Source organism: Calidris pugnax, unplaced genomic scaffold, assembly GCF_001431845.1.
Source record: "Calidris pugnax isolate Ruff unplaced genomic scaffold, ASM143184v1 scaffold28, whole genome shotgun sequence".
In the NCBI taxonomy this organism is placed as follows: Eukaryota; Metazoa; Chordata; class Aves; order Charadriiformes; family Scolopacidae; genus Calidris; species Calidris pugnax.
In genome coordinates this window covers 14,127,840-14,151,708 of record NW_015090842.1, presented here as the reverse complement: position 1 = coordinate 14,151,708, position 23,869 = coordinate 14,127,840, and the positions used below count along the sequence as shown (strand labels likewise).

Here is a 23,869-nt window from a genome sequence, read left to right as displayed (position 1 = left end):
GTGGGTTCTGTAGGGTAAGTCAGGATGAAAGTCCAATGGGATTCTTCCTGTAAATTAATAAAGATGAGCAGGAAAACTAGTTCTAGCTATTGTGTGCTATAGTTGTGTTTAAATCAAAGTGTAGTTAATTTATGCATATGGCAATGTCATAATTTTTATGTATCATTTCAATGTATAAGTAATTTCAAAACACTTTATTAGGATTTTCTTTCTTCCTGAAGACAAGATTTCCTTTCTTCCTTGATTTTTCTCAGAAAAGAACTGATTCATCAAAAATTCACCCTAATTTTGTACCTCTTTCAACTAGGCATACAGAAAGCTGGCCAAGGAGTACCATCCGGATAAGAATCCAAATGCAGGCGACAAAGTAAGACTTTCCTTTTGAACTTTTGAAGTTTGATGTAACAATAGAGTCTTAAGGGATGTAATACAGGTGATGGGGGCTTGCTGTTGCAAGTCTTTCAAAAATAGTAGCTGTGAGAGGGAACCCTGTCTTGTCTACTTGCTTGCTGTTGCAAGTCTTTCAAAAATAGTAACTGTGAGAGGGAACCCTGTCTTGTCTCCTTCCCAAATTTCAAACCAGTTTACCTGGTGAAAAAATACAGCAGTTGGCTGAATCAAATTGGTTGAGAAAGTAATGCTGAGGGAAAAACTGCTTTTCTTCATCTGCTGAGATGGTGTCAACTGGCATTGGCACCTACATGGGTATTTGAAAAAGTCAGTTTTCCAAGTTTTTTCAATGTGGAAAAATGTTTGTGTGGAGGTTCTTGAAACTGCTGCAGCATAAAACAAATGGCATATGTGGGAAGGTTGAATTAGATTTATTATGCTAATAGCAATTAAAAAAAGTCAATTAAGTTGACTTGGCTGATTCTCTGTAACAGAACTGAAGTTTTAATGGCTGCTTAGAGGTGAGCAGAGGCGACTATGAAAAGATTCATTTGTTTTGAAGACAAACATATTAATGTGCATTTTAATAAGTTGCTCAATTGTTAGTGTATTTTAAGTGCCTAAGATATCTTGAAGTCTTTGCCACTAGGATGTAGTTGGATTTATTTTTTGGCTGTTGAATACTGCAAGATTGCATGTTTGGGGGTTTTCTTCTTTTGATTGGATTTTTTTTTGTTTGTTTGTAAGAGAACTGTCTTGTGCTAGGCATAGTAAAGAACAAAGTCAATGATGTTTTTCAATAATGTCATATTTTATGATAAGAGGTAACACAACTAAGCCCAAGCCTGACTGTTAAGTCTTGCGTATTAGAACATGGATGGAAAACTGTTGTGTTGTGTACCTTCTTAATTGGTTGTTCATGCTGGGCAACAAACAGTAGTAAAATGCTCGCTTGAAGTTCTGTATTGTCATGCACTGTTTTGACTCTGTTCCTCTTCTAGTTCAAAGAAATAAGCTTTGCTTATGAAGTATTGTCAAATCCGGAGAAACGTGAGTTATATGATAGATATGGAGAACAGGGTCTTCGAGAAGGTAGCGGTGGAGGCAGTGGAATGGACGATATTTTCTCCCATATCTTTGGTGGTGGATTGTTCAATTTTATGGGTGGCCAAAGTAGAAGTCGTAATGGTAGAAGAAGAGGAGAAGATATGATGCATCCACTCAAGTGAGTATCTTGATACTGTAACTTGTACTTTCAAGCTTTCCTGATCAGTACTTATCTCTGCTGGTTTGTATTCTTTATATACTCTGCCATTTGCACCTACTTTTCAGACCTGTGTGTCATGCATAGCCCAGAAGGCAGTCATCTTGAGTTACTCTTCATGATTGATTAATTTTATAGACTACTTAACAGTTTGTTTTGCCTGTTATTAGTATGTGTATACTTTGTTAGCATTACTTCCCTGGTTTTGCTCCACAATTATGCTTGGAATTTTGATCTTAAAAAGGTGTTCAATTACTAGCTGGATTCTTAGGGAAGCAGAGGTGCTAAGGCTCTGGAAAGACTTACATTGATTTGCATTCATAGTGTAATACCAGCTGGAACTAAAGATGAACTGCATAATTAATGGAAAAGTGTGTGTGGTGGGTTTGATTGTGGTCTTTTTTAAGCTGTGCTTGAATATTGCATCTCAGTGTGTTGTTTAGATCTCTGCTTGCAGTCATGACTGGCTTTTTGCCTGCTGAGTGGGTCCATTCTAAGTTTTTAAGTCAAGCTGTATCTTTTCTGTGGTTGGGAAACCATGCTTAGTAAAGTCTGTTGACTTCTACGTGCTTGCTTAGTTTGGTAGCTAGTACTGCGTGCTATGTCATTAATTAGCTTTGGATTTGTTGTTATTTGTAAACACTCATGCCAGGCAACCTCTTCTCAATATGCTGAGTTGAAATTTCTATCAGCTAACAAACCCTTCTAGGAGAAACACTGAATGTGTTTATAATCTTCCATCAATACATGAAAGTTATTGGAGTTTGACAGTGTATTCAAGAACTTCTAAAAGAAATTGAAACATGAACACATCTAAAGAATTAAATGGCCTTGGGAACATTCTAAACCCTCCCCTCTAAACTGTTATTGGGAATGGTCAGCATGGATTCACCAAGGGAAAATTGTGCTTGACCAATCTGATACCCTTCTGTGATGGCATGACTGGCTGGGTGGGTAAGGGGAGAGCAGAGGATGTTGTCTACCTCAACTTCAGCAAGGCTTTTGATGCTGTCTTTCATAACATCTTCATAGGTAAGCTTAGGAAGAATGCATTAGATAAGTGGAGAGTGAGGTGGATTGAGAACTGACTGAATGGCAGAGCTCAGAGGGATGTGATCAGTGGCTCAGAGTCTAGTTGGAGGCCTGTAGCTAGTGGTGTTTCCCAGGGGTCAATACTAGGTCCAGTCTCATTCAACATGTTCATGAGTGACTTGTGTACAGGCACAGAGTGTGCCCTCAGCAAGTTTGCTGATGACACAAAACTGGGAGGAGTGGCTGACACACCAGAAGGCTGTGCTGCTATTCGGTGAGACCTGGACAGGCTGGAGAGTTGGGCAGAGAGGAATCTAATGAGGTTGAACAAAGGGATGTGTAAGGTCCTGCACCTGGGGAGGAATAACCCCATGCACCTGTACGGGTTAGGGGCTGACCTGCTGGAAGGCAACTCTGTGGAGAAGGACCTGGAGTCCTGGTGGACAACAAGTTGACCATGACGCAGCAATGTACCCTTGTGGACAAGAACGCCAACGATCTCTTGCAGCACATTAAAAAGAGCATGGCCAGCAGGTTGAAGAAGGACATCCTCCCCCTTTGCTCTGTCCTGATGAGGCCACATCTGGAGTTCTGTGTCCAGTTTTATGCTCTGCAGTTCAGGAAAGACAAGGAGCTGCTGTAGAGAGTCCAGCGGAGGGCTATGAAGATGATCAAGGGACTGGAGTGTCTCTCTAGCAAGGAAAGGCTGAGACACCTGGGTCTGTTTGGAGAAGAGGAGACTGAGAGAGGATCTTATCAATGCTTATAAATATCTAAAGGGCAGGTGTCAGGAGCACGGGGCCAGACTCTTTTCAGTGGTGCCTGGTGACAGGAGAAGGGGCAACGGACACAAGCTGGAACACAGGAAGTTCCATCTGAACATGCAGAAAAACTTGTTTACTTGGAGGGTAACAGAGCACTGGAACAGGCTGCCCAGGGAGGTGGTGGAGTCTCCTTCTCTGGAGAGATTCAAAACCTGCTTGGATGTGTTCCTGTCCAACCTGCTTTAGGTGAACCTGCTTTGGCAGGGGGGTTGGACTAGATGATCTCCAGAGGTTCCTTCCAACCCCTCCCATTTTGTGATTCTGTGATCTCTTGTGGAAAGCCCAATACAGTAGTAAGTATTTTGTATGTATTCTTTACGTATGCATGCTATGAATGTTGTCAGGACTGTCTAGAGAGGTTTGTTTCTCACCTGCCTGGTAGAACTAAAAAGTTAATCAACTACGATGATACAATAAAACCTAAAATGCTAGATCAGCTTGTTTCCTATTGAGAAACACAAGCAGTCTGATCTGGTTTCTTTTGATTAAATTACAGCTTTTCTCTGAAACTATGTTCAGGATTACACATGTATTTTCATATGTGTGGAATAGTTTGTAATGACTCTTTGCAAAAGTTGAAATGGAGTCTTATTTTAATAGCAGATGTAGTCTTTTTATGAAGGTCTGTTTTTCTTTAATTTGTCCCAGGCAAGTTATTTTAATTACATGATAAAAATAAGTTGTTAAATAATAACCCAGGAGAAATCCTTTATTTTGTAGAGTCTCTTTAGAAGATCTGTATAATGGAAAGACAACTAAACTACAACTTAGCAAGAATGTCCTTTGTAGTGCATGTAATGGGTAAGTTTGTTTATATTTTTGAGTTCTCTAGTTGCTTTGTTGGCATATAGTGTAATGAAGCATCTCCTATGTCAGATCTTTATCAGTATTTGCCTTTCTGGAGCCTGCTCTCAGACTAGAAAATTGTTAAACTTGAATGATACTGTTGATGGAACTGGAACTATTCAAGGCCTTTGTTTGGGAGGAAGGGGGGAGGAGAGAACCTAATTAAAATTGGCAGTGCAATTAGGCATGTTAACCTACTGATGTAGGGGGTTTTTTTTGTTGTTGTTGTATGTTTCTGAAAAACTTGCTATTCATGCAACTGGTGCTTTCTATTCTAGGCAGGGAGGGAAGGCTGGAGCCGTTCAGAAATGTAATGCTTGCCGGGGTAGAGGTGTGCGTATCATGATCAGACAGCTGGCTCCTGGAATGGTTCAGCAGATGCAATCTGTATGCTCTGACTGCAACGGAGAAGGTAGGCCAAGCTGTTCTGTGTTACTAAATGCATTTAGTTGGATTTCACCTCCTGGTTAAATCTCAGGAGGAACTTATCCGGGGCAGTTTGGCTCCCATCTAGTCAGTTGTGTCTCAAATCAGATGTCACCATGGGGAAATCATTTTACAGCAGCAAGATTTACAGTGTTTAATGTGCTGAAAAGCAGCCTGGAAGCTTGGAGAGTAGGGAATGATTGTTTTTAAAAACACTTAAAGGTGAATATTACTTACTGGTATTACTCATGCATTCAAGTAAAACCCAAGTTTTTGTTGCTTTAGGAGCTTTTTGTCTTTTTGCATTCTAATGTCCAATGACAGGTTTATCTTAAAAATGCAAACCTAAAGTTGGATTTTAACTTCTTCAAATGAAGAAGATACCTTTTGCTGAATTATCTATGTTTGGGGCAACAAATTCAGCATGTGATCTGCACTTCATGTGATATTTTTTTTTTTTTAGATCCTCTGCAGTTTGCAGAGTAGTAATGTCACCTTGTAGATGATTTTACTTTTCACAACACCCAGAAATTACAGAGTTATATTTTGTGACTAGTTGAAACATTTCATAAATGGTGTTGTCTTTGAACATCTTGCTTCCACAGTTTCCATATCTAACCTACACGTTTAGTAGTTTCAGCTGCATCATAGTGTTGTGCCTTGTTTCACAAAACATGGTTTAAGCTGACAAGTTTAGTGTCTTAAGCCAAGTGCATCTGCTTGTGGCACTTAAAGCAGTATTGGAAATAAGTACTGAAATTGTACAGTGCATGTGGTGTAACATTTTGGTGCTTCTGTACAAAGACAATAGCTTACTTGAAAAGTAAAGATGAAGTAGAACAGAATTTAAGCTGCTTGGGCTAGTCATCTTTCAGTTTGCTGGAAGAAGTAATTGCCTTGCTAGAGGTGACGGACAATGTGGAAAAACTATTCCATTTCAGAATATAAAAGTGAAATCCCTTATGTGTCAGAAAATGTTACTGGCTTTCCCATGGAAAGGATCTATATTGCTCTTGCATGAAACTCTGACGTGACCAGCTACCTTCCCCCCATTTGTGTGCAAGGTTCTCTAGTTCTGCTGGCTGCATTTACACAGTACTTGGTGGTGGTGGTGGTGGTCTGCAAAATGTGGCTGCCAGTGAACAGAAACCAGTAATCCTTTTGTCACTGTTGTTAACAGAAGTGGAACTAAGCTTCCTAAATGCATTTAAATACTTTGAAATTTGTATTCGGACTTTCAAGGGAGGGGAGAAGCTTCAGTTTGGTTTTAGTTTCATCCTTTTCTTATAGCTGTCATACTCATGTAACAAGGAATGGAAAAGTAGGCTTTTTTTTTTTTAAGTAGTAAGTTGAGTGGTAAGGATACTGGAGTCAAATCAAGGCTTAAGGAACACTAGAAGCTATAGACATTCTTGTTTTCCTTCCTCTAAAGCACTCTCATTTCAAAATCCTTGATAAGACAGCTTGGAAGGTTACATGTATATATTTATTTTTTTCTCCCCCTCTTCCAGCTAGGGTAACTGGAGCTTGGCTTTCCTCTTGTGAGGAATTCATAAAGCAACATCTAAATCACTAGTTGTGTTGCATGTGTTCTTCAGCCTACTTTAAAATAGTTTTTTTTCAGAAGTGGCTGGAACTACAGGAAATCTCTGAATTCAAAATCTGTCTTTCTTTAGGTGAAGTAATTAATGAAAAAGACCGCTGTAAAAAATGTGAAGGGAAGAAGGTGATCAAAGAGGTAAAAATACTTGAAGTCCATGTAGACAAAGGCATGAAACATGGACAAAGAATTACATTCAGTGGAGAAGCAGATCAGGCTCCAGGTGTGGAACCAGGGGATATTGTCCTCTTACTCCAAGAAAAGGAGAATGAGGTAATGCTTTTGAGTTTATATTTTAAATGCCTTTTATCTTGGTCTTTAATATTTAAGTGTTATAGATAGCTGTTCATTTTAAAGTAATTCATATAGTTGTAGCTCTGGGAGAGATGGTGAATAGCTTTTAATAGATTTATAGCAAGTAACATGTCTTTTCATGGTGAGCCAGAAAGAACTTTGCAAGCCTGTAGCCAGAGGACGTGCAGATTGTGGTGCTTTCTAACCCTAATAAAAGGTAGCTTTCTCAGGTAAGCTCAGGCTGACTTTGATTCGCAGTGAAGAGCCATTCAGGACGTTAATTTCAATCTGCTTTGCTTGTGATGCTAACAAAATGCTAAGTGTTGGGGTTTTTTTAATGTCTTGTGACATGGCAGGGAACTCCTATTAAAATCCCCAGATGGTGATTTTTATCTCTGCTACTGTGCTTGTGGAAATGTAGCACAGAATGCTGATGTTACCGATTCATTTAACAAAATAAAGAAAAATAATTTTATACCAGTTTACTAAGGCTTATACTTACTGTATTCTGGAGTATATACATATATATATTATACTTACTGTATTCTGGAGTATATACATTGCACTTTTGAATTAAATACTTCCATCTATCTTTTTCTGTATTAAAACTCCTGTAGGGTGGAGTTGAGGTGACTGCTGCTTTTTATAATGCTTTTGTTTAGAAAGGCCAGGTATTAGCATGATGAAATAAGAAATAGTTTGTGTGTTACACTCTGGAAAAAATGTTGAATGGAATGGTGGTGGGAAGTTCTGTTGTGACAGGAAGAATAGCATTGGGTACAAATTTAAATTCCAGTCACATACTAAGAATATAATGTTGGTGATCTGAAAATCAGGTACATTGTAAGCTTTTCAAAGCTATGTCACGGACTGCTAATTTGTCAATCAGTTTTGCATAGCTCTTTACACATTCTGCTCTTCTTTAGTCTGTAATATGGGTTGAAATGTGGCATCACAGTTGGTTTTTCACTATGATAAGGGAGAAACGGTCTGTAAGTTTACAGAACAGTCAGATGTACGTGATGGAATCAAATTCCAGATGGTGGATGCCACGTCTGTCTTAGTCTCTAATGAGCTACATCTAGTTTTACAGTATTAACGATTCTGAAAAATCACATTGTGTCCTAGTGAGCAAAACTAGACTGACTTTTAGTGAAACTTTTAGTGAAGCTTTTAGTGCTCTTAAAATTTCCCTTGAGGTAGGAGTGGTGGTTGTGTCAGTGGATAAAGCTTACATTTACTCTGATTTAAGAATCCTGAGTGGTGGGCCTTGAAGATCAGTTGTGACAGCTGTGGACTAATTGCTCAAAGCCCTGCTGTAGATGGAGTTACCTGAAGCAGATGTGTGATGACCAGTTAAATGTTGAGAAATAAAGATGTGGGTTTTTTCCTACTCCAGTGCAGGGGAAGTAGTGTTGGGCCTTCCTAAGTTTTGTGTATAGGTTGCTTCTGTAGAATATCTTGGGGGTGAGAGAGCACTGCTGATACACATGTGGTCTTGCTGAATTTGAACTTTATATCATAGTATATACTGTGGTTTGCCTGAACTTAGATGAGGCTTCCATCAGGCACAAACTTTCCAAGCATGTTAAGATATTTGAATTAACAGAATCAAGCTAACTTTGTACAAAGGCTTTTGCTCTGACACGGAATTTTAAGAATAAATAATAATGAATTCTAAATGATGAGTCTTGTGGAGATAGGATTATGGGACTAGAAAAGGTATCTTTTTTTTTCCTAGGTGTTCCAGCGGGATGGGAATGACTTGCATATGACGCACAAGATTGGACTTGTTGAAGCACTGTGTGGATTTCAGTTCACATTTAAGCACCTTGATGGACGTCAAATTGTGGTTAAATATCCTCCTGGAAAAGTAATTGAACCAGGTAAGCCTGAACTGATAAGGACTTCTTTGACTCTGCTTTTGTGATCCTTGAACACTTAATCTCATTATTGTTGTCCTGTTAACTGAACCCAGGCTAGAGGAATGAAGAGAATTGTATAAAGATTTGTTCTGAAGCACTCTCCAGCTTACCTTTCTTTGAATTGCAGGTTGTATCCGCATAGTCAAAGGTGAAGGAATGCCACAGTATCGCAATCCTTTTGAGAAGGGGGATCTTTACATTAAATTTGATGTTCAGTTTCCTGAAAATAACTGGATTAGCCCAGAAAAGCTTTCAGTAAGTAGTTTTTCAAGCATAAATGTGGTCATCTTATTTGACAGTGTATGCAAAGTGTGTGTGGTGTACCTCATGTTTTCAGTGCTTAAATTTAGATGCAAGTACAATTGTTCTTTTAATGTTGTTTATGGGCAACATGTAACTTGAAAATTTATGGAACCTGTATTTAAGGGCTGGGCAGATGAGGGTTGGAGGAAGAATCTTCCTGTTGCTGTGTGATAAGTTTTCAGAGTGCAACTGTATTTACTGATTGCACTTTTGGTTGATGATATGTGGAGCTGTTGGTTCTTTTTAAGTTGTGTCTTCCAGTTGATACAAATATTTTGGATACTTTTGAATGAGTATGCACTTCAGAGTCTACATGGGCTTAGACTTCTAAACCAAACCTGCTCTGAGAGGGACTCTTGAAGCTGTGGGAAACCGCTGGCTTTATTTAGCAGTTGTAGATCCAGTACTGAATACACTTCTTCTTTTGGGGCAGGAACTTGAAGATCTTCTGCCAGCTAGACCAGAATTTCCCAATGTAATTGGTGATGCAGAAGAGGTAGATCTTCAGGAATTTGATACCACTCGTGGTTCAGGTGGTGGCCAGAGACGTGAAGCTTATAACGATAGTTCTGATGAAGAAAGCAGCCATCATGGACCTGGGGTACAGTGTGCCCATCAGTAAACGTTTGTCTAAAAAGTTGCACAAGGATTTTCTTTCAAATTTTGCCTGACCTGTTTTCAACAATCCAGCTGGATTGTATAAGTAATCCAGATGAACCAATGGACATCTATTGCTGTATGTGTAACTTTTAAATTGGTCTATAGTATCTACAGAGTGTAATTTAAACTAACCACAAGCTTACATCTTCATTTTGACTGTGTAGCAGAATAAAGCACTTGAAAGGAAGACGAGACTCCTTTTCACATGGGTTTTAAGTTTGTCCTCGTATCTGTGCTTGATTTTTACCAGTTTTGTGTAGATTTTAAGTTTCATATTTTAAATTCAAATTCTACATTGTAAAGTTTGTGTACAATTTGTCCTGAGGCTTGGTATTTGGCTGCACCTGCATAAGCTGCTACAAGTAGAATAAAGAATTTCATAGCCTGTATCTATCATCTAGATGCATGGTAAATGGGCTTTGCACATAATGGGATTAGAGCTGACTGGGAACAATGGAAGACTAAATTAGAAGTGGTTGTAAGTTTTTTCTACCATCTTGTGAACGGTTTCTGAAATTAAATAAAAGCAGTTGGTGTATAATATATTTCTTTTGCCTTGTAACTCTTACTTTTCCAGTGGCTTTAACTATTCTGTGTAGGAGGAGACTAGGTAGATGGTAGATGTTTTATAACCACAGGGAGGCTGAAGCTGCTTTAAGAGTAGGTTGCAGTGAGGTAACTTTGGTGTGCCACGTATTAAAGTCTTTTTCTTAAATGAGATATGACTAAATGGGCACGGGGAAGGCTGCAGCCATGTCCCCTTTGTATGAAGAAAACACAAGGATATTTGAGTTCACTCAGAAGGTAACATAGCCTTTTAAATGAAGATGATTAAATACCAGAATAATGGTGCCTTTCTCTTAGCCTTTGAGTTCAATCCAAAGCCTGATTCAGCCTGACTTTCTAGCAAAACGTTTCCAGGTTTTTCTTTTTAAAAATCTTTGTAAAGATGAACGTTATGCCTGGCAACTCGTGGTTGCATTAACACAGTTTGTAAAGAAACTGAGATTAGTATTGTACTTGACAAAAAACTTTGACCTGGAAACATACTAAATGTAGACAGTTTTATTACTTTTCCAGTAGTTTGCACTTTGTTTTAACTATTAAGTTTTCCAGCTTCAGTTCTGTTCCTCTTTATATGCTTTTAATTGGTGAAAATACCACAACAAAGCAAAAGTGTGACCTTAATTATGGGGTGCAGTTAGTTATCTAAGCATTTTGTTACATTGTTAAGGAACTGTGCATGAGCCTTGGTTGGTACACGCTGCTCTGTAGTGAGATTGCTCTCCCTGTTGAAGCGAGGAGGTTGCAAGATGCCTCTACTTTTTCTTTACAAATCTGAAGTGTGACTTGTTTAATTATTGCTCAGATAGTTGTTGACACTTTACCAGTGAGGTTGGATGGACAAACTCCAAGGGTTTCCATGTGCTTGGGTAGGCATTTGAGTGTTGCTGAACATCCTTGTTATAGACTCTAAAGAATAAATACTGTTTGACCTGTATTTCAATATTGACTTCGTATGCTGTGGCATTCTCATTTAGTGAATCTTTATTTTCATTTATTAAAACTTCATGTTGCATTTCATGAAGCTGTGGTTACATACTGATCCTTTCTCGTGATTCATTTCTCCAAAAAGTCAGTCATCTTAACCTGAAATCCTTAAATAATTAAAATGCCCATCTTCTGCTTTTAAGAAGTAGCTTTAGGATTTACCTCGTTGGCAAACAGAATGTACTCTACACTTTTTATCCCCTTACTTTCAAATTGCCTTGGAGGAGGTGGGAGAGTAGAGGAAAGGGATTCATGGTAACTTAGCAGGAGTCCTTTCCTGTCACCCCTCACAAAAGCAATTAGCAGAGTCTGCTGAAGAGGAGTAACGAGTATGCAGTGTGAATATTCTTGTTCTGTTTCAGTCCTGAGACTGCATTAATTTGGGCTCCTGACAGCACTATCTTTCAGGAATGGTGACTTTGATTTCAGAGTTGCCATTATTACCTACATCTCCTGTCCTGTATCTTCTCCTACAAAGTTTAGTGTAGGAAGTCTTCACATAAATTAACAGTCTACACTGTCTTGATTTCAATATTTAAATTGCAAGGAATATACTGCTATACTTACTAATGCATTAGCAGTTTACTGATGAAGTTTAATGCTTAACATATAATATTAATGCTTTGACAGGGCCAGTGGGACTGTCCTCTGAATAATCAAAGCAGTAGTGTTCTCAGAAACAAACAGCTGCCACTGAAGTACTTGTGTTAGAGGTGCTACTACAAACAAATGAGTATTCTGTATGTTGGGGGAAGAAGAAAATGCCATCACCAGAACTGTATTGGAACCATTTTTTTTTAGTTGACACTTTAAATATCTTTAAAATTGGCCATAAGCAACCTCAGGAAGTCTTGTCTACTTGACATTTATTTCTGTATATACACTGCTTAAAATTAACCTAAAGTTGACTCTGAGGGAAAGTCTTACCTGTCCTCTTTGGTGTGTTTAATTTACCAAGGTGTTCACAGGGACTAGCTAGTCATAAGATACTGCCAGTGCTGTGGTTCTTGCTCGCATAAAAGAGACTATTTTCTTCTAAAAAATACGTTTGCAGAGACGTTACCAGTAATCATTGGAACAAAGATTACTGGTGTTGGAAAGCATGAAGCACATCAGACTAATATGCAGCTATTTCCCAGCCCTCTAAATAAGAACTAATTGCATTTTAGGAAATTGTATTTTAGTTACTAACCCTTAACCTTCCGCAATAGCCTTAGGCTGATGCAAGTATCAAGTTTAAACAATCACAGTGAAGGAGGTGTGGGGCATTTAGTTTTGTTGTATTTAATTGTGCCTCTCTTAGCACATTTCAAAGGAACATTGTAGATATAAATAGAGTTCTGGAGGCTTCCTAGTTTGGTGGCAATTCTTAAGAATGACTTCAGTTGGCTGAAGAGTCCTTGTGCTTCATTACAGTGTACACCCCGAGAATTTGCCCTTTGCATCAGGGCCCAGAAATGCTTTCCCGGTTCTTAGGAACAGCCTTTTAGTTACAGAAAAAAGTAAATTTCTAAATTGCAACTCAGAAAATACTTTAACAAGAGCAGACTGGATTAAACACTAGGAGCTATTTTTGTAACATGGCTGCCACCATACCCAAACCCCCAGTGAAATCCACACCAAAGGTGTGTTGGCCTGTCTTGCAAAAATTAAAGAAAACCTGCAGGTTTCAGTACTGCATTTCAGTTTTGCTTACCTTCCTGTAATAGGCAAGTAAACGGTTCAATCATTCATGTTGAAATGTCCATTTTCCTGCAATAATCAAAAGCTGATACCACATTGATGTAATGCTCTTACCAATTCAAGGGAAAAACACACAATAATGCAGGTTAAGCTACCGAGTTACAGAATTAACTGTTCAATGTTCTGTAAAATTTCACAGATAATCTGAATAAGGTATTTATTCTTGTATTTTCTAGGTTATCAAACGAGAGCATAGTTTTAACCCAGGTCTGATAGTGTTTTAACTTCATGTTGTTTATCAGTTTTTGTCTGCCATGCCCTGGAAGGCTTTCTTTTTCCCTTATTTGAAACTCGACTGCTGGACTAGCATCATCACCTGGAAAGATGTTAAAAGCCTTTTGTATAGAAGTACTAGAAAAATGGGGTTGACATCACAAATTACAGAAAGTCAGGTGACTGCCTGTCACCCTGCACATTGCTGTTATGTCACAGCACAAAACTGGAAGTTTTATTCCTGTGTCAAAATTCATTCCATGTATGAATCCAAGACATGGAACAGGTCTTAAAATGCTATTTGAGACTTTAAAAGTTTGCACTTCAGCTTAATTCTAGAGATTGATACTGGGCAGACAAAATGTAATAGTGCCACTACATTCTGCTTGTTGCATATATGCGAGAATGGCACTTAGAAACAATCATGTAAAAAACAACCAAAAAGAGTCCTATTTAGAATATCAGAGTTAAAACTTATTTCCTACATGCAATCTATTACTGTTCATTTTACTGTGAACTGAGGTTAGATTTTAACTAAGCCTTTTATAAGAAGTTAGAAAAGCAGAATTATTTTCTTCTGGTTTTGTATTGTTCAGAGACATAACAGGAGTTTAATAATACACATCACATGCTTTTATATAAAACATTTACTGAACAGTATACAGCTTTATTAAGACATTATAGACATTCTCTAAACACTTCAGAGGCAGCAAGAGCTGTCATGAATATTCTTTAGTCAGAAGACAGTTCCATTAACTTGGTTTAGCTGATGCCTTTCCACAGAGTACAGTCAGCTCGCTCTAAGGGAAGGAAAAAATTCATTTTAGTTGAAGGTATCCAACAGGACTGGGAAGAGAGAAAAGCTGCTGTTGCTAAAGCAAGCGGTGAGCAAGCACTGCCCCCTTCACTACCTACAGAGGCAGGCCCATGTTGTAATACAAAACAGCTTCCAGACCTTTAGCTTAACTCATACAGCTGCATTCAAGTCTAAATACCTGCAAGGCTGTAAATTCATTAATATTTTTTATGTCTAGATAGCTTTCTAGTGCTGCATATTCCTTCACGCGCAAGGCCAGGCACTCATTTTCAGAGAAGCTGGCCACTACACACTACAAAGCTTTGCTCAGCTTCATTCTGTTTCAGAACAGTTCTCCTCCCTGCACCACAGGTAAGGCAGTTCCTGTGAACTGCAGCAGAGAATTAGCAGCAAAGTTCTTACTCACCAAGGGACACGGAATAATAGAGAGATTATAACAAGAACTGAAGCTTAGCCATAGCTTTGTAAGCCTCTGTGAATGAGAGAAGGGCAGTTTGCTCACGTGGCAGGAGAGACACCAGAGCAATCTAGAAGGAAGAGTTTATGCTTCTGTTGCCTCTCAGGCAATTACCAAACTGCACACGCTTACTTAAGTGCACTTATTTTTACTTATTTCCCTCCCTGGTCCTCCCTTGCCCTATTCCTCCCTCCAGTTTAGGCTTAACCTCAGAAGAGTTAAAGCACTTTGAATTTGCATTCGTGACTGTCTCTCACAGGAGAACCTGAGACTAGGTGTCTGAATGTTTCTACGCAAGGCCGTTAGTTTAAGCTTACCACTAGGTGATGAATATGCTGTACTGTATCTTGATTTAGTAGCTGCACATCAATGTTACGGAGGTCTCCACCAGCCGTACAGAGCGTCTAAAGGTGAAGAGAAACAGTTTTAAGATAAATAAAATCTACTCTGAAGGTTTTTACCTGCATGGTCAGCTTTTATGAAAATTATGTGCTTCCCTGTTAACACTGCAAAACTTGAGTAACCATTTTTCCATTTAGGGATAACAAGAGCTATCACTATCAGACTATTTACAGTTTATCAGCTGCTGTAAGATGATTTAAAAAAAAAAAAGTTTGATACCTGTCCATCAGCCAGAGGAATGTTTACAAACGGAACAGTTTTATCTCGGGGTACCGATTTACTTCGCAGTAACATGCCGTGAACCCTTCCACGGGTAGGCAGAGTTCTGGAGACAGGCTGTTGGAGTCCAGCACTAGGATACAGGAAAAGTGTTCCTCAGAGGTGAGCTTCCCACTTGCTTGAAAACTGCAGGAAGTTTTCAAGCACGAAGCAAATGCAAGTAGTAGCAAACATACCCAATAGAAAGACAGTAATTTAAAAAATTTTTCCAGTTCTGCCAGAAGACAACAGGAAATCCAACTGGCACTAGGATACAGGAAAAGTGTTCCTCAGAGATGAACTTCCCACTCTGCAGGAAGTTTTCAAGCACGAAGCAAATGCAAGTAGTAGCAAACATACCCAGTAGAAAGACAGACATTTTAAATTTTTTCCAGTTCTGCCAGAAAACAGGAAATCCAACCGACAGCAGCATTTACTGCCACCACCAGGTGACATCTTCTGACCCTGAGACACCACAGCAGCCCTAAGCCCGTGCTGCAGGCCAGCGAGCAGGCTGACCTTTGGGCCACTCAGTAACACAAATATCCATTCTCCAGTATCAACAGTGAAGGCTTATAGTTTGGGAAAGAGGAAACTTCATGCCTCAGCACTGCTGATGTGTGCTGTAACTGTCTGCTACAGAGGGGAACACCAAAGCTGCTGGCTTTCAGAGGTACAGGGCATGTCTTGCACCATACAAAATTCACAGAATCACAGAATGATATGGGGTTGGAAGGGACCTCTGGAGATCATCTAGTCTAACCCCCTGCCAGAGCAGGGTCACCCAGAGCAGGTTGCACAGGAACGTGTCCAGGTGGGTTTGAATGTCTCCAGAGAAGAAGACTCCACCACCTCTCTGGGCAGCCTCTTCCAGGGCTCTGCCACCCCCCAAAAGGAAAGAAGTTTCTCCTCTTGTTTAGATGGAATTTCTTATGTTCAAGTTTGTGCCCATTACCTCTTGTCCTGTCACTGGGCACCACTGAAAAAAAGACATCCTCTGTTACCATGGCACCCATCTCATTCAACAGTGGGCCCACATTTCCTTCAATATACTTGGAAAAAAAACAAAACAACAAATCACCAAACCCTTCTCATTGTCTTTGACATCCCTTGCCAATTTTAATTCCGAGGAGACATTGGCTTTCCTGATTTCATCCCTGCATACTCTAATAGCATTCCTGTAATCTTCCCAAGTGGTCAGTCCCTTCTCCCATGCACTGTAAACTTCCTTCTTCTACTTGAGTTTTTACAGAAGCTCCCTGCTCAACCACGCAGCTCTCCTGCTTTCCTCGCCCAACTTTTTTTTCCTGATCTTCTTTCATGATCTAGTTGTTCTTATTCCACTTCACAAATGTAACATTTGGGTATCTTCTGCAGGGAAACAAGCCTCTATGATTTATAGCAGGCCAAGGTGAAACTAAGCTACTTGCTGGTTTTGTGACCCATTTAAGTTATTAGGTTTTTCACCCCCTCACTTCAGCTGATGACTTCTGCCAAAACCAAACTCTGTAGTGTCTGGAGAATGATAACAACTGAAAGCTTTAACTGGTCAATGTGCAAAAAACTGATTGTCAGTTTCTTTTTTACTTTTTTTAACCTGGCTTAGTTAGGACATCAAATCCTGTACCTCAATGAGAAGTTAACACCCACAATAAAAGCAGGATTCACATCCCTACTACCAAATTTAGTGGCAGACCATGAAGATCTATTAAATCTAGGTTGACAATGACCGATAAACATCTAGGTTGCAATTAATGTAGATATATAGTAACTTGATATTTAACAAAATTATTTTAGAACAAGCAAAAATCCCTTACCTTCTAGATAGCTTTGGCAGAGTTTTGAAATTTGTGGCACTGCAATCAGAAGCAAGAGACCTGACAGCGTCAGTCACATTTACATGAGACTGAGCAGATCTAAAAAAAGAAGGAAAAAAAAAGTGGATGTTGTTTTTAAGTGGGGTTTGGGGTTTTTTAAAAATTATTTCCTCCTCATCTACTGTAGAGCTTTAGTTAGGATGAAGATAGACAGCTGGTGGGTGAGAGAATGTTGAAGTGCTCCACGACAGAGATCTGGTCTATATACATATGAGGAAGCCCTCCTGAGGTTATTTCCTCCTCATCTACTGTAGAGCTTTAGTTAGGATGAAGATAGACAGCTGGTGGGTGAGAGAATGTTGAAGTGCTCCACGACAGAGATCTGGTCTATATACATATGAGGAAGCCCTCCTGAGGTAGACATGATATAATGGGACCTAACACCATAGGGGAATGAAAGATAATTTATGTGTGTAGATAAGAGAAGGCTGCAATACCCAAGTGGGGTATAATTAAGGCTGCATCCACAGCTTTCAATTTGAGTGTGCAAAAATTTCTTGGGAAGTTTCTTTTTCAGCAGGAATTAATTTTTCTAGATTACTTGTCAGGATATTTGTCCTCTGTGGTTGACCTGAATCCAGAGAACCATTTTTTTTTTCCAGTTCTGGATTTTAACTCACTTCACAGAAATCTTGATGACAGGAGTTTACATCACTCTTTCCCTTTTTTGGGGAAAAATTTCAGGGATATTGTAAGGGCATGTGGTTTTGTCCCAGCGTTAATGTACTTGGATAAAAGCAACCTTCAAACACTGAAAAGTTAAACTTCCCCAGGCAAAGCAGCCTTCTCCAGTTTGATTTTGTTGGGCCAAAAATTCTATAATCTCAATTCAAGAGCTAATTAAACCTGGCTACGATTTTTATTTTTTAATTTCTTCTAGGCACATTAAACACCGATATATTATTTAAATCACATTTCCCTGAAGACAATTTGAATGTATCACAATAAGTGTCAGTGGGTACAAGTACACACCCTGCAGCTGTAGATGTAGCAATAGCTTCTCAAAACAGATGTTCATGCAGATATCCACCAATTTTTTAACTCGTTAGATTTCATAGTGAGACTTGAGTTTGGTCCATCGTGGCTGTAAGTAGCTCTAAGGTGTTTTTACAAGTGTGTATTTTCCTGCTAATGACACCTCCCTTTCAGCTATGTATATGGGCAAAATTATTACAGAACAATTCATTAGTCCTAACAGAGCAACAAAGATGTTTCCCTGATGCTCTCTTCCATTAAATACTGTTTGGAAGTCTGTACTGATTACACAGATTCAGGCCTGTGCACCATTTGGTGAGTGAGAGACACAACTACATCCCCCCATCAGCGGGGGGTGCTTTTTGTTCAGGGCTCACATCACTACAACGCATCTCATTCGGGTTAAGGAAGACATCTTTACCACATGTACTTCTGTTGCCCACAAATCTCAGCTGCTTTACCTGAAGAGTTTTTTCTCAGCATTCACAAGTTCAGGAGAGTGTAATAAGCTATCAAAGGTCAGTCTTACCTAGAAAGAGGCTGGAATTTGCTGTTTAAACCGGAGGACAATGAAACCAATGACTTTGTTTTGGACACCTGAAAGGGTACATGTAAGACTGCAGTTAGAAGAAGCGACATTTTAAGGCAAAATTATAGATATCACCAGGGAACAATACTGTAAGAATACCTGGTTGATAAGGAACAGTTAAGCCCCACACTGCTGTCTTTTATAGTTCTAAATATAAATAAAATGGCAAACAGGCATTCCAAAACAAAAGTTCCATAATGCCAAAGAATATTTATTTATTCATACCGAAGTTCTGCATAAACAACCACCTCTGTAATATACACCCCTCCAACCTGTAAGCCCTCTTTTAATTAATGCCTGTAACTGTGCACATAATCTTTTTATCTCTGTTGTCATCTTGCTACATACGTCAGTGTCTGGCTGTGACACTGTATTGCACAGACTGGGACAGTACAATTAATACACCTGTGCTATTTGGTTGAGAGATCAAGGTGGACAAGAATGCACAAATAACTCCAATATAGAAAAGCATATATAAAAACATCAAGTTGATTTTTTAAAAGTAAAAAAAAGTTCCTCAAACCACCAAGTCAAGAGAGTATGGTTATGCCAGTATTTGCAAGTCTGTGTGAATGAGTTACCAGAAGTGCAGATACCATATTTCATGATGAGATTAATTTACTGTGCAGTTTAGCCTTGCTTAACTTAAAATACATTGAATTTAAATGAACTAATTTTTCAAACAAACCACAGGCCATTGGCCTGCCCGGTCATAGATCTAGCTGGGTTCCTAGCAGGTCAGAACTGATTTAACCCCTATGTTGTTTATTCAGAATAGACTTACTTTTTTACACACTTTTGTTGCAGAAACATGCTTGGCATCTTCATATTCAACAATTGTAGTTACCTTAACTAGAAATGTATTAGAAAGACAAGGAAAATAAAATCTCATTAAAAGCACAGAACACCACTTCAAACTCGTCTGTTTGAAGCCCGTTTACCCACTGACAGCTATTTATCAGCTCTGCTATTTGACCGTCATTCACCTGGGACAGAGTTCAAAGCAAACTATGCCTGTTCATCACAGACCCTGTGACACACAGGACAGTTAGACACTAGATAACCCTTCAACAAAACAGAATTATATTTCAGTGGTAGTCTCTTCAGTTAGACACTAGATAACCCTTCAACAAAATAGAATTATATTTCAGTGGTAGTCTCCTATTGCATATTTTGGTGTATGAAGAAATGGTATTTTCTTTACAAACCTCAATAGGGAGGAGGTCAAAAGCAGAACTGATGAGAAAATAGGGGTGACTTTCCTAACACTTCTACTATACTGTAAAGCACTGACAAGTCACTTAAATCTGTCCCTTGTCACCATTTTCAGTGATAAATTCAAAGGGCAGGAACTCTTATCTCAAGTTTTAAAGTGCTTGAGCAGTAGCATAGTTCATGATCCTCCACGCTGAACGCAGAGGAGAGCTGTATGTTGTACTTCCAGTTACACACTTTTCCCTCTTGTATCCTTCAAGCTTAACATTCACTTTACAAATGCCCAGTTCAACCAATAAAAAAAAGTGAAAATTTAAGAACCAAGCTATCTATTAATGGATTGGCTTGCCTTTTCTGCTGTTGGTCCTGGAGAGTTTTGGATTGGGTACTTCTTCTAGAGAACAGTCAGTCTAAAAAAAAATAAAAATGTTTATTCAACAAGGGAAAGACAACAGATTTTGCCCAGTAACGTGATTCATCCTACAAAAGGCAGTGAACTAAAAAGGCACAAAATAAAGTAACAGAAGTGGGATTGGCTAAACACCAGTTTATTTTTTCAGAAACATCTGGATTTCTGCCCACAGATGATGCTGGAGGCATTTAAAAGACTGGTATAAGTAGTGCTTAGCAATATGGTTTAGTGATGGTTTTTGTCAGTGTTAGGTTGATGGTTGGACTTAGTGATCTGAAAGGTCCCTTCCAACCTGGACAATTCTGTAATTCCGTGACCTTGAAGCTTTAGATAGTGTTCACAACTGCACCACGGCTGGCTGTCTAGCCTTTTCATATCATCTTCTATTTAAACAGACAGCCAAATGAAAACATTTGTCTGAAGTGCTTACAGCAGGGACAGAAGACTTCTGTTCTGTAAGCTGTGATAAAATTTCAAAACACACACTTACCACTGCAGCAGCAAGAGCCACTTCCTCCCTTCCTTGCAAATCTGCAATTCAAGAAAGTAACTTGTTTATATGCTATTACCTGCATAACTACTATCTGCAGGTTCTATCTTATGAGCTATGAACCTCAACATGGAATTCAGCATTACAGTTGGTTAAATAATTAAGCTATCTGGCATATATGTTGCATTTGAACAAGATTCAAGTCTCCTAGGACAGTCACTCCTACAAAACAACAATGAAAACCTTAGGCTATTTCAGTATGTTTTATCTTTGAAAGGATACTAAGTGCGGTCACATGATATATAACCTCAATTCAAAGAAGAAAAACCCCTGTACATTGCACTCCTGAAAGCTAATGCTTTCAGGCATAAGTTTCCAAGAAAGACACTGAAATAAATACTTAGCAAAGGCTTACAGTAAAACCAAGTTCTTTGAGTCTTGGGTTTGATCTTTGTGCAGCCCCTGCAATTTCCAGCCACAAGGTAGATTCCAAAAACATCAGTTCTCACCAGAAGATATATCTGATGCCAACTGTACAGCACAGCTTAAACTGCTGCATAAATGTGAGCCTTAAACTGAACTTGTTTGCTCATCATCACAGGTAAGCAACTAGATGAGAAAGGCTCAGTAGTAAAAGACTTCAAATTAACAGAAAGACAAAATAATGTCTGTGGCTAGATTCAGATGGGAAGAAATGCTTAAGCTTTTACACACAGAAAATACTAGACATGTAATTATTCCTTGTCTCTTCAGGCTTTAAAAAAAGGGATGACTTAAAAGCACACATATAAGAAGGCTCCAGAGTCTATACTTGAACAACAGTGCTTACTGAGCAGCTGCAGACTCATACCACTACTGATTAGCTTAAAATACACAGCAAAGTAAACTTTTTTTTTTTCATAAAAATCACTAAGTTCACATGTTTTCTCACATTAGCCAGGGGTACATCATGCTGTAATGACATCTGCGTTCCTGGAAAATTTAAGACCACACACACTTACTAAGCAAGTCTTTTCTTCTCATTTTCCTGATGGCAACTGGCATCTTCAGCAGCTCCACCGTAAACGCCTTCTCAGCTGTTTGCAGAAGCGAATGAAGCTCTTTCTTCATTTCCTGGATATTTTCCTTGGCTTTAAAAGAAACAAAAAAACCACCCAGGCTTTTATTGCTCTAGGTGTTGCTGTTACCACAAACCAGCAGATAAAGCTTTCTAAGACTCAGTTTAAAGATTAGAAAACAGGCATTCTTTATTGTGGCGCCGGGTGCACAGGGTATAGCTCCTCCCTTTGTGCACACCAAATGCTGTTATCAAATTCAATACACAATGGGTATACATATTCAATGCCATTCCAAGAAAACATTAGCATATCCATCACATTTCTGAGAATTCATTTACATATTATAATAAGCTTTTGGGCATGGGTAGTTGTGCCTTCTGGTGGTCCTCATTTTGAGTGAGGGTTATTTCTTCCTCAATCTTCATCTTCTTCACCTGTCCTTTGGTTCACTTTTCGTCAGCAAAACATCCTAACTGCTTAATTGCTCATTAAAACTAATGATCTCTCGGCTACCACCTGTTGTCAGACAATGTCCATACTTAACTGCATCCCTGCCTTAGGGTCACCATGTTCTCAGGGCTACGTACATCCTTTCTTATCTTACTAAGTCCTTGAAACCTTGAAACCAAAGCTACGTTTCTTCTCTAGAAGAAGATCCCCTACAGTTTAACCATTTATAAGCTACATAAAATCTGCCTTGGGTGTCATTGCTTCTTCCCAAGTCGCCACCGGCCACGCTCCTCAGGCTGAGGAGAAGGCGACGAGGACAGGCCTCTCCGACCCGCGGCGAAAGGTGGGACGGCGGCCACCACTCGCCATGCCGGGGCTCCCGCCGGCCCACCCCGCTTCCCGGAGCCTCTCCCCGGGCCTACCCTGCTGGTCGAAGTCTCTGAGGAAGAGCTCGATGCGTTGGTCCTTCTTCTCCTGAGAGAGGGCCCCGCGGTCGGGCTCCACTCCCGAGTCGGTGCTCCGCCGCTTGCCCGCCGGCTTCCTCAGGGGCATGGCCGCTTCCTCACAGGACACAGCCGGCTCTCCTCGCCCGGGAAGCTTTTGTAAGAGCCGGGGGGGACCTTCTCCCTCCCCTCCTTCTCCTCCCCCGGGTCGGCACACCCTGAGGGGTGGCGGGGGCTGCGGTGTGAGGGGACGGGGCGAGGCGAGGCGGGAAGGCCCCGGTCTGTGGGGCCGGACGGAGAGGGGGGTGTTCCCGGGCTGTCCCCTCAGGAGGGAGGGCGGGAAGGCGGGAATTTGTGAGGTGAGAATCGTGGGGTCTGGGTGGTGCTGCAGGAATGGGGGACACAACTATCCCTGGCCAACAGCCGGCGCCCCGCGTCCTGACGGGAGCTGGGCGGGCTTTATCCTGGTGGCACGACATTAATTGTGCTTTTTTTGTTAATTGCTTTGAAGCGGCCGCGGCTGACCCGGGCGCCTGAGGAGCGGCGGTGGGGCTGGGGACCGCTTCCATCCCGGGGTGAGTGGTGAGCAGGGGCTGGCAGGGCTTGGGCAGGGAGCTGGAAACCATTTAGCTGTACGAGAGGGACCCTCTTTCACAGCTGAGGTTTGTTTTTAGCTGTTTGGCTGCTGTCGGGAGTGAGGGATGGGCAGCGCTTCGGGGCGAGCAAAGCAAATAACCTGTTCCGCCTGAAGCAGGTGGTTGCAGGTTGTGCAAATTCTGATCGGGGGAAGAGAGTATGCAATAAACATGTAATAATGTGGAACATCGGAAAGGCGTGGCTGCATGAAGTATTGAATGTATAAAAACATTCAAAGCCGCATCCTTAAAAGTAGAATTCCTAGCCCAAACTTATTACCTCACATGCATTCAAATAAAAAAGCACACCAGAGATACGAATATCTCAGCTTTTGTACAAAGGAACAAACCCGTGTTCTCTATCGACCAAGGACATGCATAAAAGGGAATTTAGATAATGTCTTAAAACACTGGTGTCCTTCACACGGTGTATGAAGTTGGTGTTGCCAGCTGTCTGAAGTTAGTAGCTTTTTATGCATCATATGTGTCTGGCACAGTATCCTTATCTACTGATCCAGATGGGACAGCCTACGTCACCCCCCCAAAAAAAGCTGTAAAAATCTGACTGACAATTTGTAACATAACTGTTTCGTATCAGACCATGTTCTTGTTTGTAAACCAACCAACCTACTCCCCCCAAAAAAACAGGTAAGTGTTGCTGCTCTGGGAAACACTCAAATACGTGATACAAAGAGAATAGCCTGCTTTTGTTTTTTTCTT

At 40.1% G+C, this 23,869-nt stretch overlaps 2 protein-coding genes and 1 long non-coding RNA gene across 3 annotated transcripts in view; 2 read left to right on the top strand and 1 right to left on the bottom strand.

Annotated features, from left to right (window-relative positions):
• The first annotated feature begins 213 nt into the window (after positions 1–213).
• On the top strand, positions 214–11,065 carry DNAJA2 (DnaJ heat shock protein family (Hsp40) member A2). Its single transcript, XM_014942402.1, has 8 exons — positions 214–367; positions 1,392–1,615; positions 4,231–4,311; positions 4,635–4,768; positions 6,459–6,655; positions 8,418–8,562; positions 8,729–8,856; positions 9,338–11,065. Exons 2-8 carry the CDS (start codon positions 1,503–1,505, stop codon positions 9,524–9,526), a joined length of 987 nt encoding a protein of 328 aa, XP_014797888.1. The 5' UTR covers positions 214–367; positions 1,392–1,502; the 3' UTR covers positions 9,527–11,065.
• Positions 11,066–13,733: 2,668 nt separating this feature from the next.
• On the bottom strand, positions 13,734–22,920 carry LOC106888222 (borealin-2-like). The gene is made up of 10 exons (XM_014942254.1): positions 22,494–22,920; positions 21,565–21,693; positions 20,564–20,604; positions 20,011–20,071; positions 19,231–19,298; positions 18,387–18,454; positions 16,823–16,921; positions 14,967–15,099; positions 14,663–14,749; positions 13,734–13,871 (listed from the first exon to the last, which is right to left on the bottom strand). The coding sequence occupies exons 1-10, from the start codon at positions 22,621–22,623 to the stop codon at positions 13,824–13,826; spliced, it is 864 nt and encodes a 287-aa protein (XP_014797740.1). The 5' UTR covers positions 22,624–22,920; the 3' UTR covers positions 13,734–13,823.
• Positions 22,921–23,733: 813 nt separating this feature from the next.
• The window catches only part of LOC106888224, a 32,249-nt gene continuing 32,113 nt past the window's right edge, over positions 23,734–23,869 (top strand). Inside the window, exon 1 of the long non-coding RNA XR_001412073.1 lies at positions 23,734–23,797. This is a non-coding gene — a long non-coding RNA (uncharacterized LOC106888224). The remainder of the gene's footprint in view (positions 23,798–23,869) is intronic.

Excerpts from the sequence above, each read along its gene's own strand:
- DNAJA2 (XM_014942402.1), top strand. The coding sequence starts at position 1,503 with ATGGACGATATTTTCTCCCATATCTTTGGTGGTGGATTGTTCAATTTT. Across the intron at positions 1,616-4,230 it reads GATATGATGCATCCACTCAA|AGTCTCTTTAGAAGATCTGT; the intron begins GTGAGTATCTTG and ends TTTATTTTGTAG. Across the intron at positions 8,563-8,728 it reads TGGAAAAGTAATTGAACCAG|GTTGTATCCGCATAGTCAAA; the intron begins GTAAGCCTGAAC and ends TTTGAATTGCAG.
- LOC106888222 (XM_014942254.1), bottom strand. The coding sequence starts at position 22,623 with ATGCCCCTGAGGAAGCCGGCGGGCAAGCGGCGGAGCACCGACTCGGGA. Across the intron at positions 18,455-19,230 it reads CAACAAAAGTGTGTAAAAAA|GTGTCCAAAACAAAGTCATT; the intron begins GTAAGTCTATTC and ends GTACCCTTTCAG. Across the intron at positions 13,872-14,662 it reads AGCATATTCATCACCTAGTG|AGCGAGCTGACTGTACTCTG; the intron begins GTAAGCTTAAAC and ends TCCTTCCCTTAG.